General features: G+C 41.4%; 1 protein-coding gene across 1 annotated transcript in view; it reads left to right on the top strand.

Annotated features, from left to right (window-relative positions):
* Positions 1-673: 673 nt before the first annotated feature.
* Positions 674-21,675, top strand: part of fgf14 (fibroblast growth factor 14) — a 120,600-nt gene continuing 99,598 nt past the window's right edge. Inside the window, exon 1 of the mRNA XM_011489299.4 lies at positions 674-1,430. Within this exon, the coding sequence (XP_011487601.1) occupies positions 1,175-1,430 (256 nt within the window). The 5' untranslated portion in view covers positions 674-1,174. The remainder of the gene's footprint in view (positions 1,431-21,675) is intronic.

Genomic DNA, 21,675 nt, shown 5'->3' on the forward strand with positions numbered 1-21,675 from the left:
AGGATTTTACAACTTTATTCTTGTAAATAAAATTGACATTTTCCCTCTAATTTTACAACTTTAACTAAAAAAATGTTGCTTTTTTTCCTAGTTGTATGACTTTCTCATAATTTTACAAATTTCTTTTTGTAAATCTTGACTTTTTTCTCATTATTTTACAACTTTATTTCGGTAACATGTTTACCTTTTTTCTTTTAATTTTACGACTTTAGTTTAGTAAAATGTTGCCTTTTTAAAATAACTTAAAGACCTTATTCTGAATTTATTATGTCCCCCTTTTATGGTGGCTCTATTACTCTGTAGTAGTTTTCTTTAGGTGTTGCTGGCATGAAATGACTTTTCTCGTTCGATTGTGCTGATTCATATTGGAACGCATCCATATGAACCTAAATATTTGAGGTTTTAATACAAAAAGTTGACGAAATTTTGGATAAATTAAGGGGGGGGGGGGGGTTGACGTATGTAATAGTTGCAGGTGATGTCGACATGCGCACAACCCCTCCAATTATTGATAATAATAAAAAAAAAGTCCACATGAAAATCAAACATGTGGGACAGATCATTGAGCATCTGCACGGCGGCGCAGAAACCACGTGTTTACGTAACTGAGGGGAGATCTTTCAATTGAACCCCTCCTTCCCGTCCACGTCCAACTGAGGTCCCGTAAGCTGAAGGGAATCCACGCACATGTTCGCTCCGGGCGCACCGCACTTTTTTACTGAGAGACGCCTGCACCCCGCCGCCGACACTGCCTGAGACGAGAGAGAGCACCCCACGGAGGGGAGAAACGCACCAAATAAACAATTAAATAAATAAAAAGAGGCTGCGGCGTGGGACCGTCACGGAGAACTGCTGGCCAGCATCCCCGCAGCTGCTTCCACAGGAGCCACTATTGGACCTGATCCGGGGCTATGTGCTGCTTTGTTGGGGGCTATCATTGCAGCAGAGGATGCATCCTCCCATCCGCCCTCCTCTCCTCAGAGTGATGAACTCATAGGCAATGATCTCCTCGGAAATCCACCGTGACTGTTTCCCCCGTTAGTTTCCTGTCTTCTGGTGCGACCCATGCCATCGCCACAGTCTATTTTCTAATTAGTTGAGGAGGCATCCTTCATCCTTCCATCGCCACAAGAAGAGACGAACTCTGAGACAGACTGACTGTGCAGTCACGTGAATGAAAGCGCATAGGACTTGGAATTTTTTCTATGATCCAACTGGTAGCCTTGCTCGGGATCCCATTGTGTCATTCTTCTTCTTCTTACTATTCTTATTATGCAACCGCACGGATCTCATCTGTATCTGGGTGTTTAAGCCTCTGGAGTGCTCTTCGCCCAAATCAATGTGGTTTCTTTGGAACATTTTCAGCCAAGGAACGCATATGCTGCAGTGTCTTTGTGGCAAGAGTCTTAAGAAAAACAAGAACCCAAGTGGTAAGATCAATTCGGCTTCTTGTGGTGTGCGTGAAGCGGTGCTGTGTTGTGATACTAGATCTGCAGTCATGTTCATGCAGCCAGTTGCAGGAGCATGCATGTGTGTGGAAAGGAACAGAAGAAAGGGGGGGGGGGGGGGTATTCTGTGCTGCAACTACATATTTGCTAAGATTTTGCTGAAGGGGGGGGGGGGGGGTGCAACATGCAGCAAGCCCCCCACCCCCAACACACACACCACCACCACCACCACACACACACACATCCCTTACTCCTGCATCACCACAACGTCCTCATCTCCCAACTTTTTAACTAAGGCTTGCTCACTTGCAGCCCCTCTGTATAGACACCGAAGCTGCACAACATGTGTGTTCTCTTTATTGATTCCTCATCCAATTGCTTCCTCAAATATATATATATATATATATATATATATATATATATATATATATATATATATATATATATATATATATATATATATATATATATATATATATATATATATATATATATATATATATATTTATTTATATATTTATTTATTTATTTATTTATTTATTTATTTTTTAAATTTCCCCCCTAACCAGATTATTCCATCGTTGGGTTCACTGCAGCAGTATCCCCCCCCCCTCCCCTCCCCTCTGCATCACCACTTCTCTCTTAAATGAGCTACTTGCTGTGTTTTCAGCAAGACAGCCTGAGGAGACAGGCCCCCCCGTCTTTTCATGTCTATATCGCTCTGCTGTTTCAGGCCAGTTCTAATCAAAGCTGGTCTTTTTTTTTTTTCTTTGGGGGGGGGGCTTTTTTTCTCATGAGCTTGAACAGATTCCTCTTCCAAAATTCCTGATCGGTTTTTGAAACAGTTTAAAAGTGCAAACGGGACTAAAGGCAAAAAAAAGAAAAAAATACACTTTTTGTGAAACAAACATCATTTTTGTTTATTGTTGATAAATATGCTTAAAATCTAGCTCCACTACTACAATATCAATTCCTCCGTAGAGACGTTTCGCTAGAATGTTTATTTCAACAGGCGGCTCAGGTAGACAGCATGCAGCGTTTAAAGGTGTTGTGCTGAGCAAGAAAAACAAACCCACAACACTGCAACTGCAGCATAGTAGATCATCTTCTTTAGACTCCAGCAGGACTATTATGCCTTAACGACTCTGCAGGAGCAAATAAATGCATTCTGCAATCTTAATGTCTACGTACTTTAGGAGATTGGCTAATACTGTTTTATTATTACCAAAAAAAACTGCAAAAACAACTTGTCTGAATACATTTAAACTAAGACTCTTATTTTTTATTATGCTTTAGAGTAAAGAAAAGTTAGAAAAAACAAAGAAAACTGTCACCTCCCAAAGAAGACATTAAAATCTACTTGGTTAGGAAAACGGAGGCATAAGAAAAGGGAAAAATATGTTATACGCTAAACCAGTTTCTATTCAGTTCTTGATTTAAGTTTAAGTTGACCTTTTATTTTTGGGCCACCCTGATCTGCTAGCTTGAGCTAACTTAGATTAGCCTGCTTTGTTTCCCTGCGAGGACATCAATAAGATCATTAATAGGAAACGACTGCATGAGGTCAATATGGGTAACACAGTTTGGGGGCATTTTGGTTTAACACTTTAACACCGTAGTTTTAGCTCCTGTCTTGACTTTTTTTAATGACTACTGTAACTCTTTCACCATTGATGCAAATAACATAATTCCAGCACATTCTGAAGCTGAGAAAAGTGGCCTTGCAGTGATATGCAACACTGTGCTGTTGCTGACATAAAGGAAAAGCAAATTACATTTCCTTTTATATTGTAAAACGTGCGCATCGCTGAAACAAATGCATAAACACTTTCTGTAGTGAGGTTTCTGACATCAAGTGCCATCGGCTGTGATAGAGATGCCTGAAGAGTTTACATTCACATAAAGCAGTGAGGCACTGCATGGGAGATCTTGTGAGGGGGGCAAATAGGATAGGAAAAGCTGCTTTTCTGCGTATGAGAATCAGCTGATTCATGGTGATTGCGGCCAAAGATTTACAGTGTGTCAAAGAGCGTGTTTTTTTAAGTTGTTGCTGGCAACATCTCCAATGTTAAAGTCCCACTTCAATCATTTTTTGATCCATTTTCAAAGTGTTCCCAGTGGTCTTTAAATGATGATTATGACGTTTTTAGCCCAAAAAAAAAAAAAGACTGTGCTGTTTTCCAGGACATAGTTTCTGCAGAGCACCAGGTGTTCATAAAAAATTTGCCTCTGACTTGTGGGCAGGTCTTTTGGCGCGGAGTAAGCCCACCCCCACTTCCCATCACCCACCTGTTTACACGCTATCCTGCAAGCTCACAGCCCCTCACACCCCCAAGCTAACCTTACCAGTGGAACAAAAATGGCGAGCAATGTTGGAGCTATGCAGCCATACAGTTTTGAGTTTAGACGAGGAAAACAAAGTTGTACACAAATCTATTTGTCTGCAAATGGATGCATCAGAATGGAGCAGAGCAGGGAGATCGTGGCCGTTCTTCTACATCACAAATATGTTTCATTTTTTCATCTGACATTTTTTTGTCTGATTCACAACAGTTTGAATAATGAAATACTCAGAAATGTAATTTTAAGTTTATATTCTTTAAATACGTCCTCCATCATCAGAAAATAGCCACAAGAACATGTTAAAAACACGATTTTCACCTGAGTGGGTCTTTAAAGCGCCATCAAGTGAATTTGGAGAAACGTTAAGCACCTTCTATAGCCCCGTATCTAACTCACATGGGTAATTAGCAGCTAATGTGGAACTTGTGGACAGTTCCACATGTGGCCCATTTTTCAGCTCATTTACTGGCTACATAGACACCAAATGTCAGTTGACTAAATACTATTTACTTATGATGTCACAAATGGGGCAGGTCTCAAACAGAGGAATTGTGCACCATTGCAGCTTTGATAAAAGCGCATTATGCAGCATTTTACATGCATTCATAGCATTGGGTTAAAAGACCTAGGTAATGCAATGTGAGGCTGGCTTATCTCCGAAAGATTGAAACCTATGCTACGTCTCAGAATCCACCTTTTAGCTGTGATAGACTTTCAGATTTGCACTGCTAACTTACTAACTTCTCTATGTAAACATTTAACCCATAAGAACCCGGACCAAATTTTTCAGAAAAATTAAATAATGCAGAATACACCACAAACCAAATGGACCACTAAACACATTTCTGATATGTTTTCTGTTACACTGATATCACCATGGGTTCTTACGAGTTAAAGTAGGAAGGAACTACAACTCTGTCCTAACATTTTGGACTTGTTGAAATCATTCTCAGAGCTCTGGAATACTCCATCTTTTGGTGAAAGACTGCTTTGCTTGTTTCAATCAAATCTTAAACCTGAACAGGAGGAGGCTGCTGTAAAAAAAACGTCAATGGAACCCTGTTATGGTTTAATAGGATTCAATGGTAGCGAATGAATTAATGATACTACACCAAATATGAAATTGAGCAGATACTCACAAACAAGAGCTAAATCAAAACAGATAGTAAAATGTGTGGTTTTTACTGATGCCTGTAGTGTCACAGCTCTCCTTAGGGTTGGATACGGGCGAAAAATAGGTAAACCTGTATGGGTGGTCCACATGAAATATCCCCGCTTGGTGAGCCCATAGGTCGAAAATCTTCATGCACGCTGTGGGAGACAAGTTGTAGGGAACCCTTATACAACACACAATAAGTGAAATACTTTGCGATACCGCACACAGGACAATGGTATGTTCCATTTTCATGACGTCCCTTATGATGACCGATCCTTAAGGAAACTGCAAGACACACCTGCTGACAACCCAAAAACCTGCAGCACCCATGCGGGTCAACTCCCCGTACGGGCTCATATGACTAAGGTATAAAGTGCTGCGTGTGCTTGATCCTCCAAAATGCCTGTAGTTACTTTATATAGAGACCAAGTAATCCCATTAAGCATTTTCTGTCTTCAGCTACTGATTGGTTTAATTTATTAAAGTGGTTAGAAAAGGCAGAGCCAAAAGACATCCCTGATCTGTACTGTCTGCTAAGTCTTTGTTCATTGGAAGTTTTGAAGTTTCAGCCACTGATAGACTGTTTATCTCTCCAAAGAGAGGAGGTGTTTTCGCAGGCATTTCTGCTCTACTTTTAAACAAGTAGCAGGCAGTGACATGTTTGTCCTAATAAAACCTCATTAACACAGAAAAGAACACAGTTTAAACAGCATTATCTAATCTCTAAAGTAAGAATGGGCCAAAGCTGGTATAACAGCCAACACCATAGTTATAAGTATGTTTTCAATGCAGATTATTTGAATAATAACTGATTATTGCTGCTATGCAGAAATTTACAGGAGGCCATATTTACTTACTAACCACTTTCTCACAACAAACTGTTTTTTAATAACTGAATAAATATATTTTATTTCGTGGAAGATTCCCAATAAATATTGAGGCGAACAGACGTTCACAAAACCGACTGAGTTCAACCAGAAACAGATGGATATGATAGTTTAGATGAGAAAAGTAGGCCAGAGTACAGACTGTGTCAGTGGGGTGCTGTACTGTTTCCTGCAAATAAAATCTGCTAAATCATTGAATTGAAACAGGCAGACGACTCGCACAACCAATTGGTTTAGAGTTTCAGTTGTATTTTAAAACGCAGTCCTACACTGCAGGTGGTCTTCTTAGAAAGTTTACTTTGGCAGGTGAATGTTCACCTGAATATTGGTGTGAACCAAAATAGAAAGGGGGGTGAAGAAGGATGAATCATAAAAATAGCCTTGTTTTGTAAATTTGGTGTAGAGAGAAAGGCGTATAATAATATATGATAGTCATTAGCCAGTTCATTTCTTTTTTAAGTGTCCTCACCTGATTAAAGCTTGGCAGTATGACCTCAGATGAACTGCATAACATTAGCTTTGTTGTTTCTATTGTTGTATCTGTTTTTCTCAACCTACTTGAACTGAATTTGCAAGACTATCCGATGCTACGTTCACACGGAACATATGCTCCCCCGGTGTGAATGTGCTAAATGTTCACATTAAACCCGTATTTTTAATAGTGCTTTTAGCGTATGTTGTTGACACTGAACTGTCCCTACCCAATACTCGCCCATGCCTACCACCTACAGTTGGAGGAGATGGTGTGAAATATCAAAGCGGTGCAAATCTCCCTAATCTTGCTCAAAGGCTTTTTCTTTCACAGCTCTATTACAATACATGAAAGACTTGGTGTCATTGAGTTCCAACCGGGCACAAACTGTAATTATTAATTTTTCCATCATGATTAGCTTTCAAACGGTTGGCCCTTCTGTGAACTAAAAGGGATTTGTCTTTACCAAATGTGAGTCCCTGATTGGTCAAAGTTCAACTGGTTCAACTTTGAATGCGCGTTCAGTGTCTTAAACTTGAGCAGCGTCACATGAACATGAGAGGTATGAATGCTGAAGCCCGAAATGTGCTTATACATAACATAACAATGTAATGTATTGTAATGTAATGTGGCTTAGCATGGCATAGCATACACTTTTCATTAAAAGTGATCAATTGAATGTAAGTTGCCAAGGCTGGTGTGAACGTAGCTATAGTGTCAAAGCACCTTTAGTAGCTAAATATTTTGGTATGACGTTTGTCACAAAGGTGCATTTAATGAAATGTTTTTTCAAAAAACTACACCAGACGAAAGCTGCAAAATCCTAAAATAAGGCTTCATCTATTTTGTTGTATTTTATTAACACATAGTAACCAGAAAAAGACAGTTTGGCCAATTAAAACTGGCTATATTCGTCTTTGTTCATATAGCCATGTTGCCTGGCTTTAGGTTGGTTGCCTTACTATGTACCTCTAATGTACCTAGTTGTGTGTGACTGTCAAGCGCTGCATACAGAGTGCATATTGTCGGTGTGACACTTTATAACCAAGTACCATATATTTATTCATCAGTTTTTTATTTCAGTCATTCTTTCCTGCATATTTCTCCCCCCTCACAAGATCTCCCATGCAGTGCCTTGCTGCTCTATGTGAATGTAAACTCTTCAGGCATCTCTATCACAGCTGATGGCACTTGATGTCAGAAACCACACTACAGAAAGTGTTTATGCATTTGTTTCAGCGACGATGCAGCTTTGCACATTTTGGAATATAAAAAGGAAATGCAATATGCTTTTCCCTTTTTCAGCAACAGCTCAGAGCAGTGCTATGATTATACAAATCAAAGAATGTGACTTTTAGTTTTTTCCTTTTTTTCTATCGTCAACAACAGTTTTACTTTTGAAAAAGTTTTAAATAAATCTTTCACAATATTTAAAAATTATTTATTTTTTACGTTTTTTTAGTGTTTCTCAGCTGTGAATATCACTGCGAGGCGAGGAAAAAAATGCTTTGTGAATTAATTGCTGTTGAGAAATACCATAAAAGACTGGCAGTAATAGTATATACATATACATACCTATATATATATAGATATGTATATCTATATCTATATCTATATATATATAGATATAGATATAGATATAGATAGATAGATAGATAGATATAAACAGAAAAATCAATAATAGTCCTTTCCTTTTCTTGATCTGTTTTCTTATTTTCTTTGTTGTTTTTAAATCGTTTGGAATCGAAAAATCCAAACAGATAATGGACTATTTCTGTTGCCATGTCATAAAAAGGATGCAATTGTGCTGGATTCTTGGGATACAATTAGAGACTTTAAGTGCGAAACATTGATAATAAAAGCTCAAAAGAAGATCATCAAGCCTCTCAGTTTTCTCATAAAATTAGATTGTATTTCCAGTGACTCTTGTTAGTGTTAAGCCCCATTTGATGTATGGGGTACCTAGAGGAGCATAACATAAAAGTAAAGTATTTGCAAGTTTAAGTTAATAACAGAACACCAAAAGATTGTCTCCATACAAAAAATAACATTTATTTACAAATGAAAAAATAACCAATAATAATAATAATCAACAATAACTTAAAAAGTGAAGAAAAAAGGCATCAGTGAAAATACGCTTGATGATACAAAAAGGGTTGGGGACCAGTGATTTATAAGACACCACAGCTATAAAAAAGGTCAAAAATATAATTGTTATTTTTGCAAGATTTAATATGACATATAGACGATCTCTGTCCCAGCATTTTGTTAAAAGTAGATGAAACTAAAATCAGCTGATAGAACTGATAATTTGCTGAAGCCTGATTCACAGCCTGTATGTTAGTACTCCAACTTCTGCTATTAACATGAAGCTATGGAAATATAATCAGTAAAACGCCCCAATACATTTTAATACCAATAGAAGGTTTTTCCGTTCCGATTGTTCCGTTCGAAATTATTTTAGATGGTTAATATGGTAAAAGGATTATTTAAATTTTCCTATTAATATAGGAAACGTGAGGTTTGCAAATATCTTTTAATCTCTGCATGAACTTACAAGCACCTCCTGCTTTCAAGAAAGATAAAGGAATCGTGATGGAAGAGAATATTAAACCCAGCAGTAAAGGACTGTGCAAAACATCAATGTGTATGTGGACAATAGATGATTTTACAACTCTTAAGAAGTATACAAAATAACAAAAAAACCCCACCTAACTGAAATCTAAAATCTTAGCTGTGAATGAAAGAAAAGGGAAATCAATAACAAAACACTAACCTCCCTAGACTAACATAAACAGGAGAAAAAGTACAGTATGTGAAAGAAGACTAAACTGAGTGGGCCTGAATGCAAAAACCACAAAGACTACATTGTGCAACATAAGCTACAAAACAGTTGGGGAAGAACGCCAAACTGCAGTGGAGACAGGTTGCAGCAAAGATCCCTTCTCTCAGGCTGGAGGTCCACGTGGTGCTTTTAAAGGCTGCCCCCATCAGCTTGGGTGCAATGGAAGGCACACCCTTTCCAGCATCACACCTGAAAATGATCAAGCAGCCACACAAAGATCAACAAGCACAGCAAAGTCCCACTCTGATAGAAATTAAATACATAAAACACAGAACAAAAGAAAGAACATAAGCAGATACGGCCACAGCCGTAACAGTTAGTGTGATGCTACACACACCTCGCATGTGACGCGCATTCAAGAACGTGCGTTTTTCCCACTGGACTGTTGATACTCGATACTAGTACATGTACCTACAGTTAGAAGAGGCTTGGAGCAAAATGGTGCAAATCTCGTGAATCTTGCTCCAGGCTTTTTCTTTGACAGCTCTATTATGATATGTCATAATTCCATTCGGGCACAAACCACAATTAATAATTTCTCCTCCGTGATCAATTTTCAAACATTTGGTACTTCCGTGAATTAAAGGGGATTCCATTAATATGCCACCACCAAATCCAAGTCCCTGATTGGTCATTATAATGTGTATGTGTTCAAAGCCTAAGTGTTGTGTGCGTAGAGCCCTAAAATTGGTTGTAGAAACTACAGTAGCTATGCATGAATGGAAGAGTTTTGAACGCAGATGTCAGGAACTGGAGGCCGGGTTTGTTGGCAGAAACTAAAACATTTAATAAATAAAGTGAAACATGACAAAAACCCTTGAGAAACAAAAAGGAGGCAAAGCAGGGCAGATGACCTGACAAGGTAGAAATGAAAACCAGACAGTTCAATACGCTGAGGGTAACTGACAGTAAAGAAAACAGCTGTAAATGATCATCATGAGCCTGGAGGGACTGATAGAGGAACAACTCACATGACAGAGACAACCATGAACGCAACTGAAAAACCAAATGAAAGCACAGAATCCTTACAGCGAAAGCTAGAAACCGTGTTTACGCGCGTTTACATGGACTTTACATTAAAAGTGGTCGCTTGAATGCATGTTGCTGATGGCGGTGTGACTGTAACTTTTACAACTATTATTTTTTTAAGTAACTTTCCTTAGCATTGTAGTTTTCAGCTAAAAAAACAAGACGATTTCTCATTTCTAGACCAGTGTTTTTCAACCCGTGTGCCGTGGGAGATGGTCAGGTGTGCTGTGGTAAATTACCCATTCACTGATCTAAAAATATTTTCCATCTCCAGGATATCATGTTACGGGGAGCGGTGGGAGGTACCCAGGCGCAGAGAGGAGAGGGGGCAGGAGGATGCAGGGAATGGGGTTTAATAACAAAACTAAAGACAAAAACAAGACCACTGCATACGGCAGGCAAAACTCGAAACACTAGAAATGTACTAAGCTCAGAAACCGGGGAAGAATACAATATGGACTAGCACAGGAGGAAGGGAAAGACAGGACTTAAATACATACAAGGCAACAAGACACAGGTGGAAACACTCAGGACTGATGGGGCAAGGTAAAACTCGAAACAACAACAAAACAGGAAATACTACAAAATAAAACAGGAAACCAAGGAAACAAAACACAAAGAAACCGAAACCGTTACATTACCCCCCCCCCTCAAGGAACCGCACCGAGGTTCCTTCTTACAGTCCAGGAGGGGGCGGGCCTGAAAGGCCAACATAGTCTGGAGGACGGCCGGGAGGCCGCGCATTCCGGCGTGGCGGGTCCGGAGGGCGGTCGGGAGACCGCGCAGTCCGGCGCGGCGGGTCAGGAGGACGGCCCGGAGACCGCGTAGTCCGGCGCGGCGGGTCAGGAGGATGGCCCGGAGACCGCTCTGTCCGGCGCGGGGGATCCGGAGGACGGCCCGGAGACCGCTCTGTCCGGCAAGGCGGATCCGGAGGACGGCCCGGAGACCGCTCTGTCCGGCAAGGCGGATCTGGAGGCAGCGCCGTCTGGCATCGACAGTCTAACCAGCAAACGGCTGGCGGCTCGGGGTCCGCGGCAGGCGGCTGGGGCTCGGGGTCCGCGGCAGGCGGCTGGGGCTCGGGGTCCGCGGCAGGCGGCTGGGGCTCGGGGTCCGCGGCAGGCGGCTGGGGCTCGGGGTCCGCGGCAGGCGGCTCAAGCTCCGCGGCAGGCGGCTCGGGTTCGGGGTCCGCGGCAGGCGGCTCGGGTTCGGGGTCCGCGGCAGGCGGCTCGGGTTCGGGGTCCGCGGCAGGCGGCTCGGGTTCGGGGTCCGCGGCAGGCGGCTCGGGTTCGGGGTCCGCGGCAGGAACAGGAGGGGTTGCGTCCGGCAACCTCCTCGGAGCCGAAACGGGTCGTGGAGCGTCCGGGACCCTCCTAGGAGCAGGAACGGGAGGGGTTGCGTCCGGCAACCTCCTCGGAGCCGGAACGGGTCGTGGAGCGTCCGGGACCCTCCTAGGAGCAGGAACGGGTGGGGTCTCGTCCAGCAACCTCCTTGGAGCCGGAACGGGTCGTGGAGCCTCCGGGACCCTCCTAGGAGCAGGAACGGGAGGGGTTGCGTCCGGCAACCTCCTCGGAGCCGGAACAGGTCGTGGAGCGTCCGGGACCCTCCTAGGAGCAGGAACGGGAGGGGTTGCGTCCGGCAACCTCCTCGGAGCCGGAACGGGTCGTGGAGCGTCCGGGACCCTCCTAGGAGCAGGAACGGGTGGGGTCTCGTCCAGCAACCTCTTTGGAGCAGGAACAGGTCGTGGAGCGTCCGGGACCCTCTTAGGAGCAGGAACGGGCGGGGTCGCGTCCAGCAACCTCCTCGGAGCCGGAACGGGTCGTGGTGGGTCGGACACCCTCCTCGGAGCTGGAATCGGACGGGGTGCCTCCAGGTTCACCTCCGAAACCAGGGCGGGACGTCGAGAAGGGCAACAGTGATGACGACGTCGGCGGCGTCCCCCCCTCACTGCCAGATGACTCCCGTCAAAGTTGGAGGCAGGGAGCTGGGGGCAGTTCAAGGCCCACTGGGCCTCGACCCCCTCCTCCTCCAGATAAAGGTCCTCCCACAGCCACAGGTCCTGGTCCAGAGGGTCCAGGAAGGCCTGTGGCTGGAGAATGTCCCACTCCATCCAGGCGTCAGGGGAGGGCTTACGGTGAGGGCGGTGACGGCGGTGAGGGCGGCAGCGACGACGACGACCCCCTCTTGAGGCTAGGCGACTCCCCCTGAAGTCCGAGGGCATCTGGGAACACTCAGGGGTCCACCAAAACCAGGTCCTCTCTGCTGGGTACAGGTTTGGCTGGTCCATAATGTCACGGGGGGAATAGGGGACGTACCCAGGCGCAGAGAGGAGAGGAGGCAGGAGGATGCAGGGAATAGGGTTTAATAACATAAACTCGAAACTACAAAAACAAAACCACTGCAACAGGCAGGCAAAACTCGAAACACTAGAAACGCTCGAAACAGGGGAGGACCAGAATAAAATATGGACTAGCACAGGAGGAAGGGAAAGACAGGACTTAAATACATACAAGGCAACAAGACACAGGTGGAAACACTCAGGACTGATGGGGCAAGGTAAAACTCGAAACAACAACAAAACAGGAAATACTACAAAATAAAACAGGAAACCAAGGAAACAAAACACAAAGAAACCGAAACCGTTACATATCAGCTCTTTGTTCATCCAAACGGGACCTGATAACACACTGAGTAGTTAGGAATATGAAAGATCATACAATACTATTTTCTTTGTGTTTATTTGATTCTATTAAAGACATTTTGATATGAATGACGGTAACGCAATTTAGCCGCAGCTTTAGCTTTGTTTTTGGAAAAGTCCCGCCCCTTTTACTGTCTCCACCAATCATTCTTGGGGGTTTAATAATACGTCACCAGTCTGACCAATCAGAAGTGGTTAAAATCTTCATTTCCTTGTTCTGATTCTGCTCATAAAGTCTCTCAGTTCCAATAAAAATTAAAGCTACAAGTAGCATTTAGCGGGCCCGAGCACGTGCCACCGCCTGGCATGAGCGACCGCCCCGTGAGCAACGCCCTGCTCGAGCCATTCTCGTCGTTTTTTGTTGTCCATTCTGGAGCTCCAAGCTAATGTTAATATGACAGCAGCCTGTGGGGGGGGGGGGGGGGGGGGGGGACTATAATCTGTTGCCTTAAAGGACAAAGACTTTTGCCTATAGCATGAAAAAAATTCTTAAATCTAAGCCTCGTTTAGACCTGCTCATTTTCTCATCAAGTAGAAGAAGGTTTTTATCAGATTAAGAAACAAGCAATGATGATAATTGCTATCACTGTTCCTAAGAATGAGAACAATAGAACTCATTCAATTTTCACTACAATGTCTAGATGAGTGTCAGCTATGTCTGATAACTTGGCCAATTAGCTGGACCGGGATCTTGCAAAGTGCAGGTGGTTAACGTCCAGTGTGATGAGTCTGTGGACGGCAACAGTTCAGCATAGCTTTTGGTTTCCACAAGAGAAGAACTCCTGACACATCTGCCCTAACAGACAACTACAAGAGGAGTTGAAATGTATAACACGGTGAAGGAGTTTTTGTGCAGAAAAAGGTACCATTAGAAAAGCTGGTAGCCATACCTGCAGACGGGGCTCCTGCTATGATTGACCGACAAACAGGTTTCATCACTCACTGTAAAGCTGACCAAGACTTTCCAAAATGTCTGCATTACTGCTGCTTCTTTCACCAGTAGGCCTTATGTGCAGAAGTGATTGGCTCTGGACATATAATGACTCCTATTGTGAAAATCATAAAAAACCTCAGCTGCAAAGCAAAACAGAACAGGATTTTTAAGGTGCTATTGGTGGAGATATCTGCTGAATATGGTGAATCTGAACTTGTATTCTTGACTGACATTACTGGAAAACTAAACCACTTGATCTGCGAGCTGCAAGACATTGGTAAAACTATATTTTTTTATTGACCAGCCTGCCTGAGCCAGTGTTTTTCTTGTGGGGATCTTTTCTGCCAGGGCTTGCCAGCTTGGTCAGTGGATGTTGCTGCAGTTGTCTCCCTTGCTGGGACAGCTGGAGTTAAACACAGCAGCCTCACGGCTGTGAAGTGGACCCCGTTGCTGTCCCAGTCTGGATGGGCACTGTGGTGATGTTCCAATGTTCAGGCTGGCTCCTGGTATGAAGAGATTCCCAAGTACCATTTCCTAACCGCAGAGCCAAGGATGTGTTTACATGTTTAGGTCAAAAATATGATGGACAGCTTCATGTTGTCTATTGATGTAAGTTTAAACCTAAACATGTTTCCCTGTTACTAATCCAGTTGATATGGTTCTCCATCTGTGTTTAGGTGATAGAAAAGCATTTTTTTTATATTTAGAGCTCCAAGCAAACAAACAGTTGTCTATATAAGAGCTTTTACAATTGTGGACTTTTAGCAGGTCTCTGAATACATGTGACCAATGTATGGTGGATTTTCACAGACTTTGTGTAAAACTGAAGGTGACAGAGACTTTGGAGAAGTGGCTACATTGCTCTGGACTTCTTTGTTTCATCCACAGAATAGTAAAATATGTGATTGATTTTGAAAAGCTGCTGAAAAATGTATCTTTTTAAAATTGCATTTCTAATTTGGGTTTTACATTTTGTGTTCCATTTTTTGTGATTTTATTAGAAAGATTTGTTATTTATTTGGTGTTTAAAGGTGGTACATATTGTATATAAGCAATCTTCTTAGAGACATTTGCTATATGTTGTGTTTGTTGTCGTTGTAGTTTAATTTCTTTGGATGTATTGAAAGGAAATGAAAAGAAGTTGCAGCATTGATTAAAAAAGCATAAAAGAGACATTTACTGTCTGATGTTACATCTGTAGGAGTGTACTGAGACTGGGTTTTGTTTTAGAGTACATTCATATATTTTGTTTGTAAAAAAAAAAAAAAGATAAAATATAAAGTTAATTGTATTTTGGATGAATAAAAAAGCAATGATTAGTGCTAAGGATGTATAAAAGACAAACAAAACAAAGGAAATTGCTGTATTTTAGTGTTGAACTAGGCTTTCTAACTGTTCTACTTTCTGTCTGCCACTCCTGGCTAATTTACATGTGAGCACACAGCCGGGGGGGGGGGGGGGGCTAACTCCACTCCTGCAGCAGGGGAGACTGATGAAAAGCTTGAGGATGTAAGATTGAATAAATAAAATCCTAGAGTTGACCAGTTCATTTTATAAATGTAAATATTTTTTATTTTGGTGCTGATAAACTAAACAGAAGTTATGATAAAAATATTTGCTTGAGTCAAAATGTCCAAAAATTTGCTTTCAGCACAATAGGGTGATTAAGGTGGTTAAATTTTTCTCCTACGTATAGTGCTGCTTTTCAAACGTGGAGCTTTGTAGGACGCATCTAATTCTGAAATCTCAGCTTCCTGAGACAAACGGCTGATTTCCTATGAAGCTTGATTATATGATCATGCTTCATGATCATTTATGAACATATATAGCTCGTTCAAAATTGTCATATCCATGGGTTCAGAATGGAAGTTTCATCAAATCTATTTAATTTCAGTGAGATCAGACAAGGAATGTGAACGTGAGAGCAACATTTGTGCATGGCGAGATACCCAACTTCGCCGCTCTGTCACGACCACACCCCCGCGTTGAAAGATTTGTTTTTCATCAGAGTAAACTTCAATGGTTTTTCAACAGGTGGACGTCATTTTGAGGTGTGTTTGCTCATCCTACTTGGAGCAGTGATGCTCCAAGTAAAACATGTCATTTCCTGTTGCCAACAGGTGGCGCTACACCTGTTTCGGATTTTTCCACTGCAGATGTGTTCAAAGTCAGACTACAATCATGCACAACAAATTTGGATCAGATTAGATTATTTATGGCTGAGTAATGGCCATTTTTCTTTTCATGGCGTGATTTCGAAACGACCTCAAATTTTGACGCGCCGCCACGGTCACAAACAACCGTAAAAACTTAAAAGCTTCGCAATTTAAGATCGGACATGTGTTTAGTTTACAAAACCAAAGTTTGGAGTCATTGTTCAAAAATCTCTAGGAGGAGTTCGTTCTAGAACGAGGCCTGCAAAGGACCAAAATAGAGCAAAACTGACATATTGACATCAATATAGCAGACTTCCTGTGCGACTGACAGCTTGGTCCCAAGAGACTTTTTTGTAGGTTTCCATCTGATGAACATGTCCTGTAAATATCAAGCTTGTATGTTAAAGAACATGGCGGGGCTCTCAAAAACAAACATGGTAGGTGGCGCTATTGAGCCGTTTTTTGTTCACCCATGCAAGTGCTGTGTATCTAAGTTGGAGATATGTAAGAGGCATCTCATTCTGAAATCTCAGCCTCGTGATACAAACGGCTGATTTTTTATGAATTTTTAATTATCTGACTGCAACGCAATCAACCACTTCCTGTTTGGTGGTGGCTTGCGCAGGCACCGTCAGGTGTACACCCATGAAACTTTAGACGATGAGAGAAGACCCTTATGAGTATCTCCTGTTGTAATTTTATGAATGTCGGACAAAGCACAGAGAAAAGATAGGTCAGAATGTGACATAAAATGTATTTGTCAATATCTAGGTGGCGCTATGGAGCTCGTCCAAGATTGTCATATCCATTGGTTCAGAATGGAAGCCTCATCACCTCTATTGAATTTCAGTGAGATTGGACAAGGAATGTGCACGTGAGAGCAACTTTTGTGTGCATGGCGAGACGCCCAACTTCGCCGCTCTGTCACGACCACACCCCCACATTGAAAGTTATGGCTTTTTATCAGAGTAAACATCAATGGCTTTTCAACAGGTGGACATCATTTTGAGGTGTGTCGGCTCATCCTACTTGGAGCAGTGATGCTCCAAGTAAAACATGTCATTTCCTTTTACCAGCAGGTGGCGCTACACCTATTCCAGATTTTTCCACTGCAGATGTGTTCAAAGTCAGACTACAATCATGCATATCAACTTTGGATCAGATTGGATTTTGCATGGCTGAGTAATGGCCATTTTTCTTTTCATGGCGTGTTTTCAAAATGACCTCCATTTTCGACGCGCCGCCACGGTCACAAACATCCGTAAAAACTTAAAAGCTTCACAATTTAACATCGGACATGTGTCTAGTTTACAAAACCAAAGTTTGAAGTCATTACTCCAAAATCTCTAGGAGGAGTTCGTTCTAGAGTGAGGCCTGCAAATGTCCAAAATGAAGCAAAAATGACATATTGACCTCAATATATCAGACTTCCTGTTCGAGTGACAGGTGGGTCCTTTGAGACTTTTTTGTAGGTCTCCATCTGAAGAACATGCCCTGTAAAAATCAAGCTTGTACGTTAAAGCGTATGCGGGGCGTCGGGACAAAAGTCACTGTAGGTGGCGCTATCGAGCCGTTTTTCTGCGCCCATGCCAATCTCCTATAAAATACGAAATTTTTCGCGACTCCTGATGTGTGTGCCAAATTTGGTGAGTTTTGGGGTATGTTAAAGGCCTCAAAAAGGCGACTCTTCCGGTAGAATAATAATAATAATAATAATAAACATTCGAATTACAATAGGGTCCTTGCACTCCGTGCTCGGGCCCTAATAACAGCTAAAGCTCGTCTTAAGCGGTGTAGCTTTCCACAGAAGCTCGCAATTTTTTTCAGGGTGTAAGCTATGTTCGGAGTGGGACGTTAACACTAGAGTTTTAGCTTCAGCGTTGACTTTCTTTCAATCACCCTACCTCTTCAGTTGTTTCCCCAATCTGCCTGAGTTACGTCAGTTTTGTCCACCTGAATCTGATTAATTGCGTAAGCGGTTGAAGAGTTACAAAAGTTAAAAAATGTGTGTTATTTTCCCGTCACCGCCGACAGCTCTGCAGTAAAGGGTTAAAAATATGTGTGACAGCACCTGACCTTTTAGTATCCGTTTTTTTTACTTGCTGTGGTTGTGTTTATAAACTACCAGTCAGGTGAGAAATATTCTTTCTTGTACCGTTTTTCCATTATGGTCTTTTGCAACTTTAAATAAAGAAATCATGCTTTCTCTTGCTGATAAAGTCATCTGCTGTAAAAATGGAGCAGGGTTACAGTTTCTGTGTGAAAGTGACTGTTTGCCATCCTGTAAAGACTTCATTATCAGTTTGCTTGTGGCTCTAAAAGGATGCCCCAGAATTTTGTCTTTTTATATTTTATTTTATGACATATAGCTGTTGTTTTTCTCTTTAATACTGCTGTTGCTTTTTTGGGAGATGATCTTGTCTGTTATTCATACAGGGACCTACATCTCTCTGAGCCCTTCACTAACTCAATTAACTAATGAGCCAGCTAAGTATGATAGAAGGACATCCAGACAACCCTGCAGCACTCATGACTATGCCATTGGCATTTGAGTCAATATAAATCTTCAAGAATTATACCTACACAACATGCATTCAGGTTTTATTAATAGTAGAGGGTCATTGATGGGATTCGCAGTGAACAGTTATGCGGTGAGCATGCAATGACGGTCAATACTTGGTTGGTATGTAGTTGAAATTTAGCAATAGTAGACGTCAAGAAGTCTCTTTTTCCATAAAGTGCAGAGTTTGGAGTGGCTGTGGGATTTGACACCAGTGGGTGGTTTTCTCAAAAGGTTTACAGCAGTGGTTCATTGACAGCAAAATGCAGATCACAAAACCCGGAAGCTACAGACACACCGGGCATGTGACGCACATTCTTGAATGCGCCCCAGGCTTTTTCTTTCCCAGCTCTATTCCGATATATGAAAGACTTGGTATCATATAATTCTGGCTGGGCACAAACAATATATAATAATTTCTTCTTCATGATCAATTTTCAAACAGTTGGCACTTCCTTGAGCTAAAAGGGACGGCATCCATACGTCACTACCAAATCTGAGTTCCCATTGGTAAAGGTCAACTGGTTTGACTTTTGCACCCGTTCAATGGACGCACGTTTTGTACATAAAGCCCAAAAATGTTCATTCGTAGCTACCCGCGTAGTTACAAATGAACGGGAGAGTTCTGAACATGGAAACCCGAAACATGTGTGTACATAGACTTCTCATTGGAGTGGCTGCTTGAACGCGTGCTGACAAGAGCGATGTGAATTTAGCTTGAGAGATGCATTTTATATTTCCAAGGAAATCTAACTTTGTGACGCAATAAATGACCAGAACATTGTAACTTGTGTACCATCTTAATAAATAAGTCAGAATTAATCTACAGAGCAAGTGATTTTAAAAAATTCTAAAAGTTGTGAGACTTTGTGACACTTGGTGACACATATTAGACTTCTTACATTTTTTTATTGTTATGAGCATTTAACCAGCAGTTTTACATTAGTCATTTAGAGTATTGCCTCCAGAGGAGGGTTTATTATGAGAGTTGGGTAGAACGTCCTAACAATTATCCTTAAGTTAGAGTTGTGTTATTTGAGAACATTATTACTTAAAAAGAGGTACAAATATATAAAGTGAAAAAACGTACCAGAATAAGAGAAAAAAAGTAATTCATTAAAAAAAATCATGTATTTTTTTAGTTATGTATATATACAAAAAAAATTATATTGAAGTTTAAAATATTTTTTGCAACACTAAGGTGTTTATTGATTTTCTAATTTGTAGAGTTGAGTTTGTAGAGAAGATTTTGACCTGGCTGACTTGTTGACATATTCAAACACATTTTCTGTTGATTAAAGTCTCAATTAAATTTGCTCTTGCTTTGTATACATTGTTTCTATTTTTTATCATATCACACTTACTTTTATAAATGCATAATTTCTTTTTTTATTTTCTTTACAATTTTTTTTCCCATTTAGTTTAGCAAGTTATCCATGTAATAAAATAGTGAACATTTTTTTAGTAAAGTCCAAATTTCAAGCATACAGATTGACACAAATCCTTAAAAAAAAAAAAAAAAGACTCATGAAAAAATCGACACAGCCCACATTTGTGTCCTCTAAGTGAATATTTTTTCCGGCCGCATCACGATTTAAACAGTGGTCTTGTTTGTTTTGTGTTAACAACGAGACAGCAGTGTAATTAAAGGGGATGTTAGACTAAAACAAGAACTCCAACAATTTCAAGAACAGCAGTTCTGGCTAACAATGTCCTCCTCTAACCATCCTTGTATGTTGCTGGGTTTAATACAAACATGCTGTTCCAAGTTCGTAAATGCAATTGCAGCACATTCACTCACATGGGGATTGCAAATCAAACGGTATATAAAAGCAGTCAAGTCAGAAAATGTGCTCATACTTCCTCATATTATATCAAATAAAAGTACTAATAAGAAAATGTATTTTAGGACAGCTAAAGACATATGCTTTGGTAAAAAAACAATCATCCAAAGAAAGAAGCTAAAACATGTATTTTTCGATTAAACAGACTAGTATAATGTCAGTGTCATTTGCAGTGTTGACTCAATTTAACACTATTTGAACAGTGAGTATACAGGAAGACCTGCTGCACCTTAAACATGGTAACCTACGTGATTTGTTTTCTATTTTGATTGGATTGACCCGTCCAGGTCCTGTGGGTTTGGGGGTTTTCCGGGCCAGGGTAGCAGACAGGTGCAGCCATATCTTTAAGTTAGCGCAGGTTTGTCTTCCCTTGAGCCTTGTACAGGTCATGAAAATGGAACATACCATTGCTGTGCCTGTGGTAAGTTTATCGTGAAGTATTTGTAAGGATAATGTAAGTTGCACGCACTTATTATGTATGGGTAATGCTGTTGCCCTTACGGCAACACTCAAGATATTAGTGTACTGGCTCCTATTAGACCGTGTGCAAATGCTGCCTGCATGGGTTTGCAGGTGATTTGTAAGTGCCTGTGGGATATCAGCGCAAACTAAACTCTGATTGTCTAATTTCCTCATATCCAACAGTCAGGAGTCCGTATTTATCAAGTGAACACCACTAACAGGCTCCTAGTCCAGTGCACAGGGTTCAGTGGGGTTGAAAAGATGAAAATAAATTGTATGACACCTGCGTCTCACCTTATGTGTTTTGTGTTTGCTACCACTTGTTGTTCACAGCATACTCGCAGAAAGATTTGTATGAACATATTCGCTCTAGGGGCTCATCGAGTGCTCTGGAAACTCAAATTGTTGCGCCCCGTACAGGTTGGCCCTTTTTTCACCCACAGATTCCCTGTATCCAACCATAAGACAGTTACGACTGAGGCAGTAGGTTACCTACTATTTGCACTCAAAGACCACAAAAAACCTGCAATCTAACATTTAGACACCTCCCCCGCCTGTTTTAAAGACTCTGTGTTGTTGGAAAAAACTCATTCTCTGTGAATTTTCTTTTACTTTACTTACAGATTCTGTTAAAAATAGACTCCCTCATTTGTCAGGTCTGAGCAGAATGATTATTTTAGCATATGTTGGCTTTCTGAGTGGCTGCACCCAGCATCTGCTGCTGCATCACACCCATTCATGAAATCAACAAGTTGCATCTTTTCTCTTGGAAGACTTTCTTGGGAATGAAAGGGAAAGTGAGGACGAGGATGCCATCTACCAGTTGAAATTGTTTCCTTTG

Source organism: Oryzias latipes, chromosome 21 (assembly GCF_053564925.1).
Source record: "Oryzias latipes strain Hd-rR chromosome 21, Olatipes_Hd-rR_3.1".
NCBI classification, from domain to species: domain Eukaryota; kingdom Metazoa; phylum Chordata; class Actinopteri; order Beloniformes; family Adrianichthyidae; genus Oryzias; species Oryzias latipes.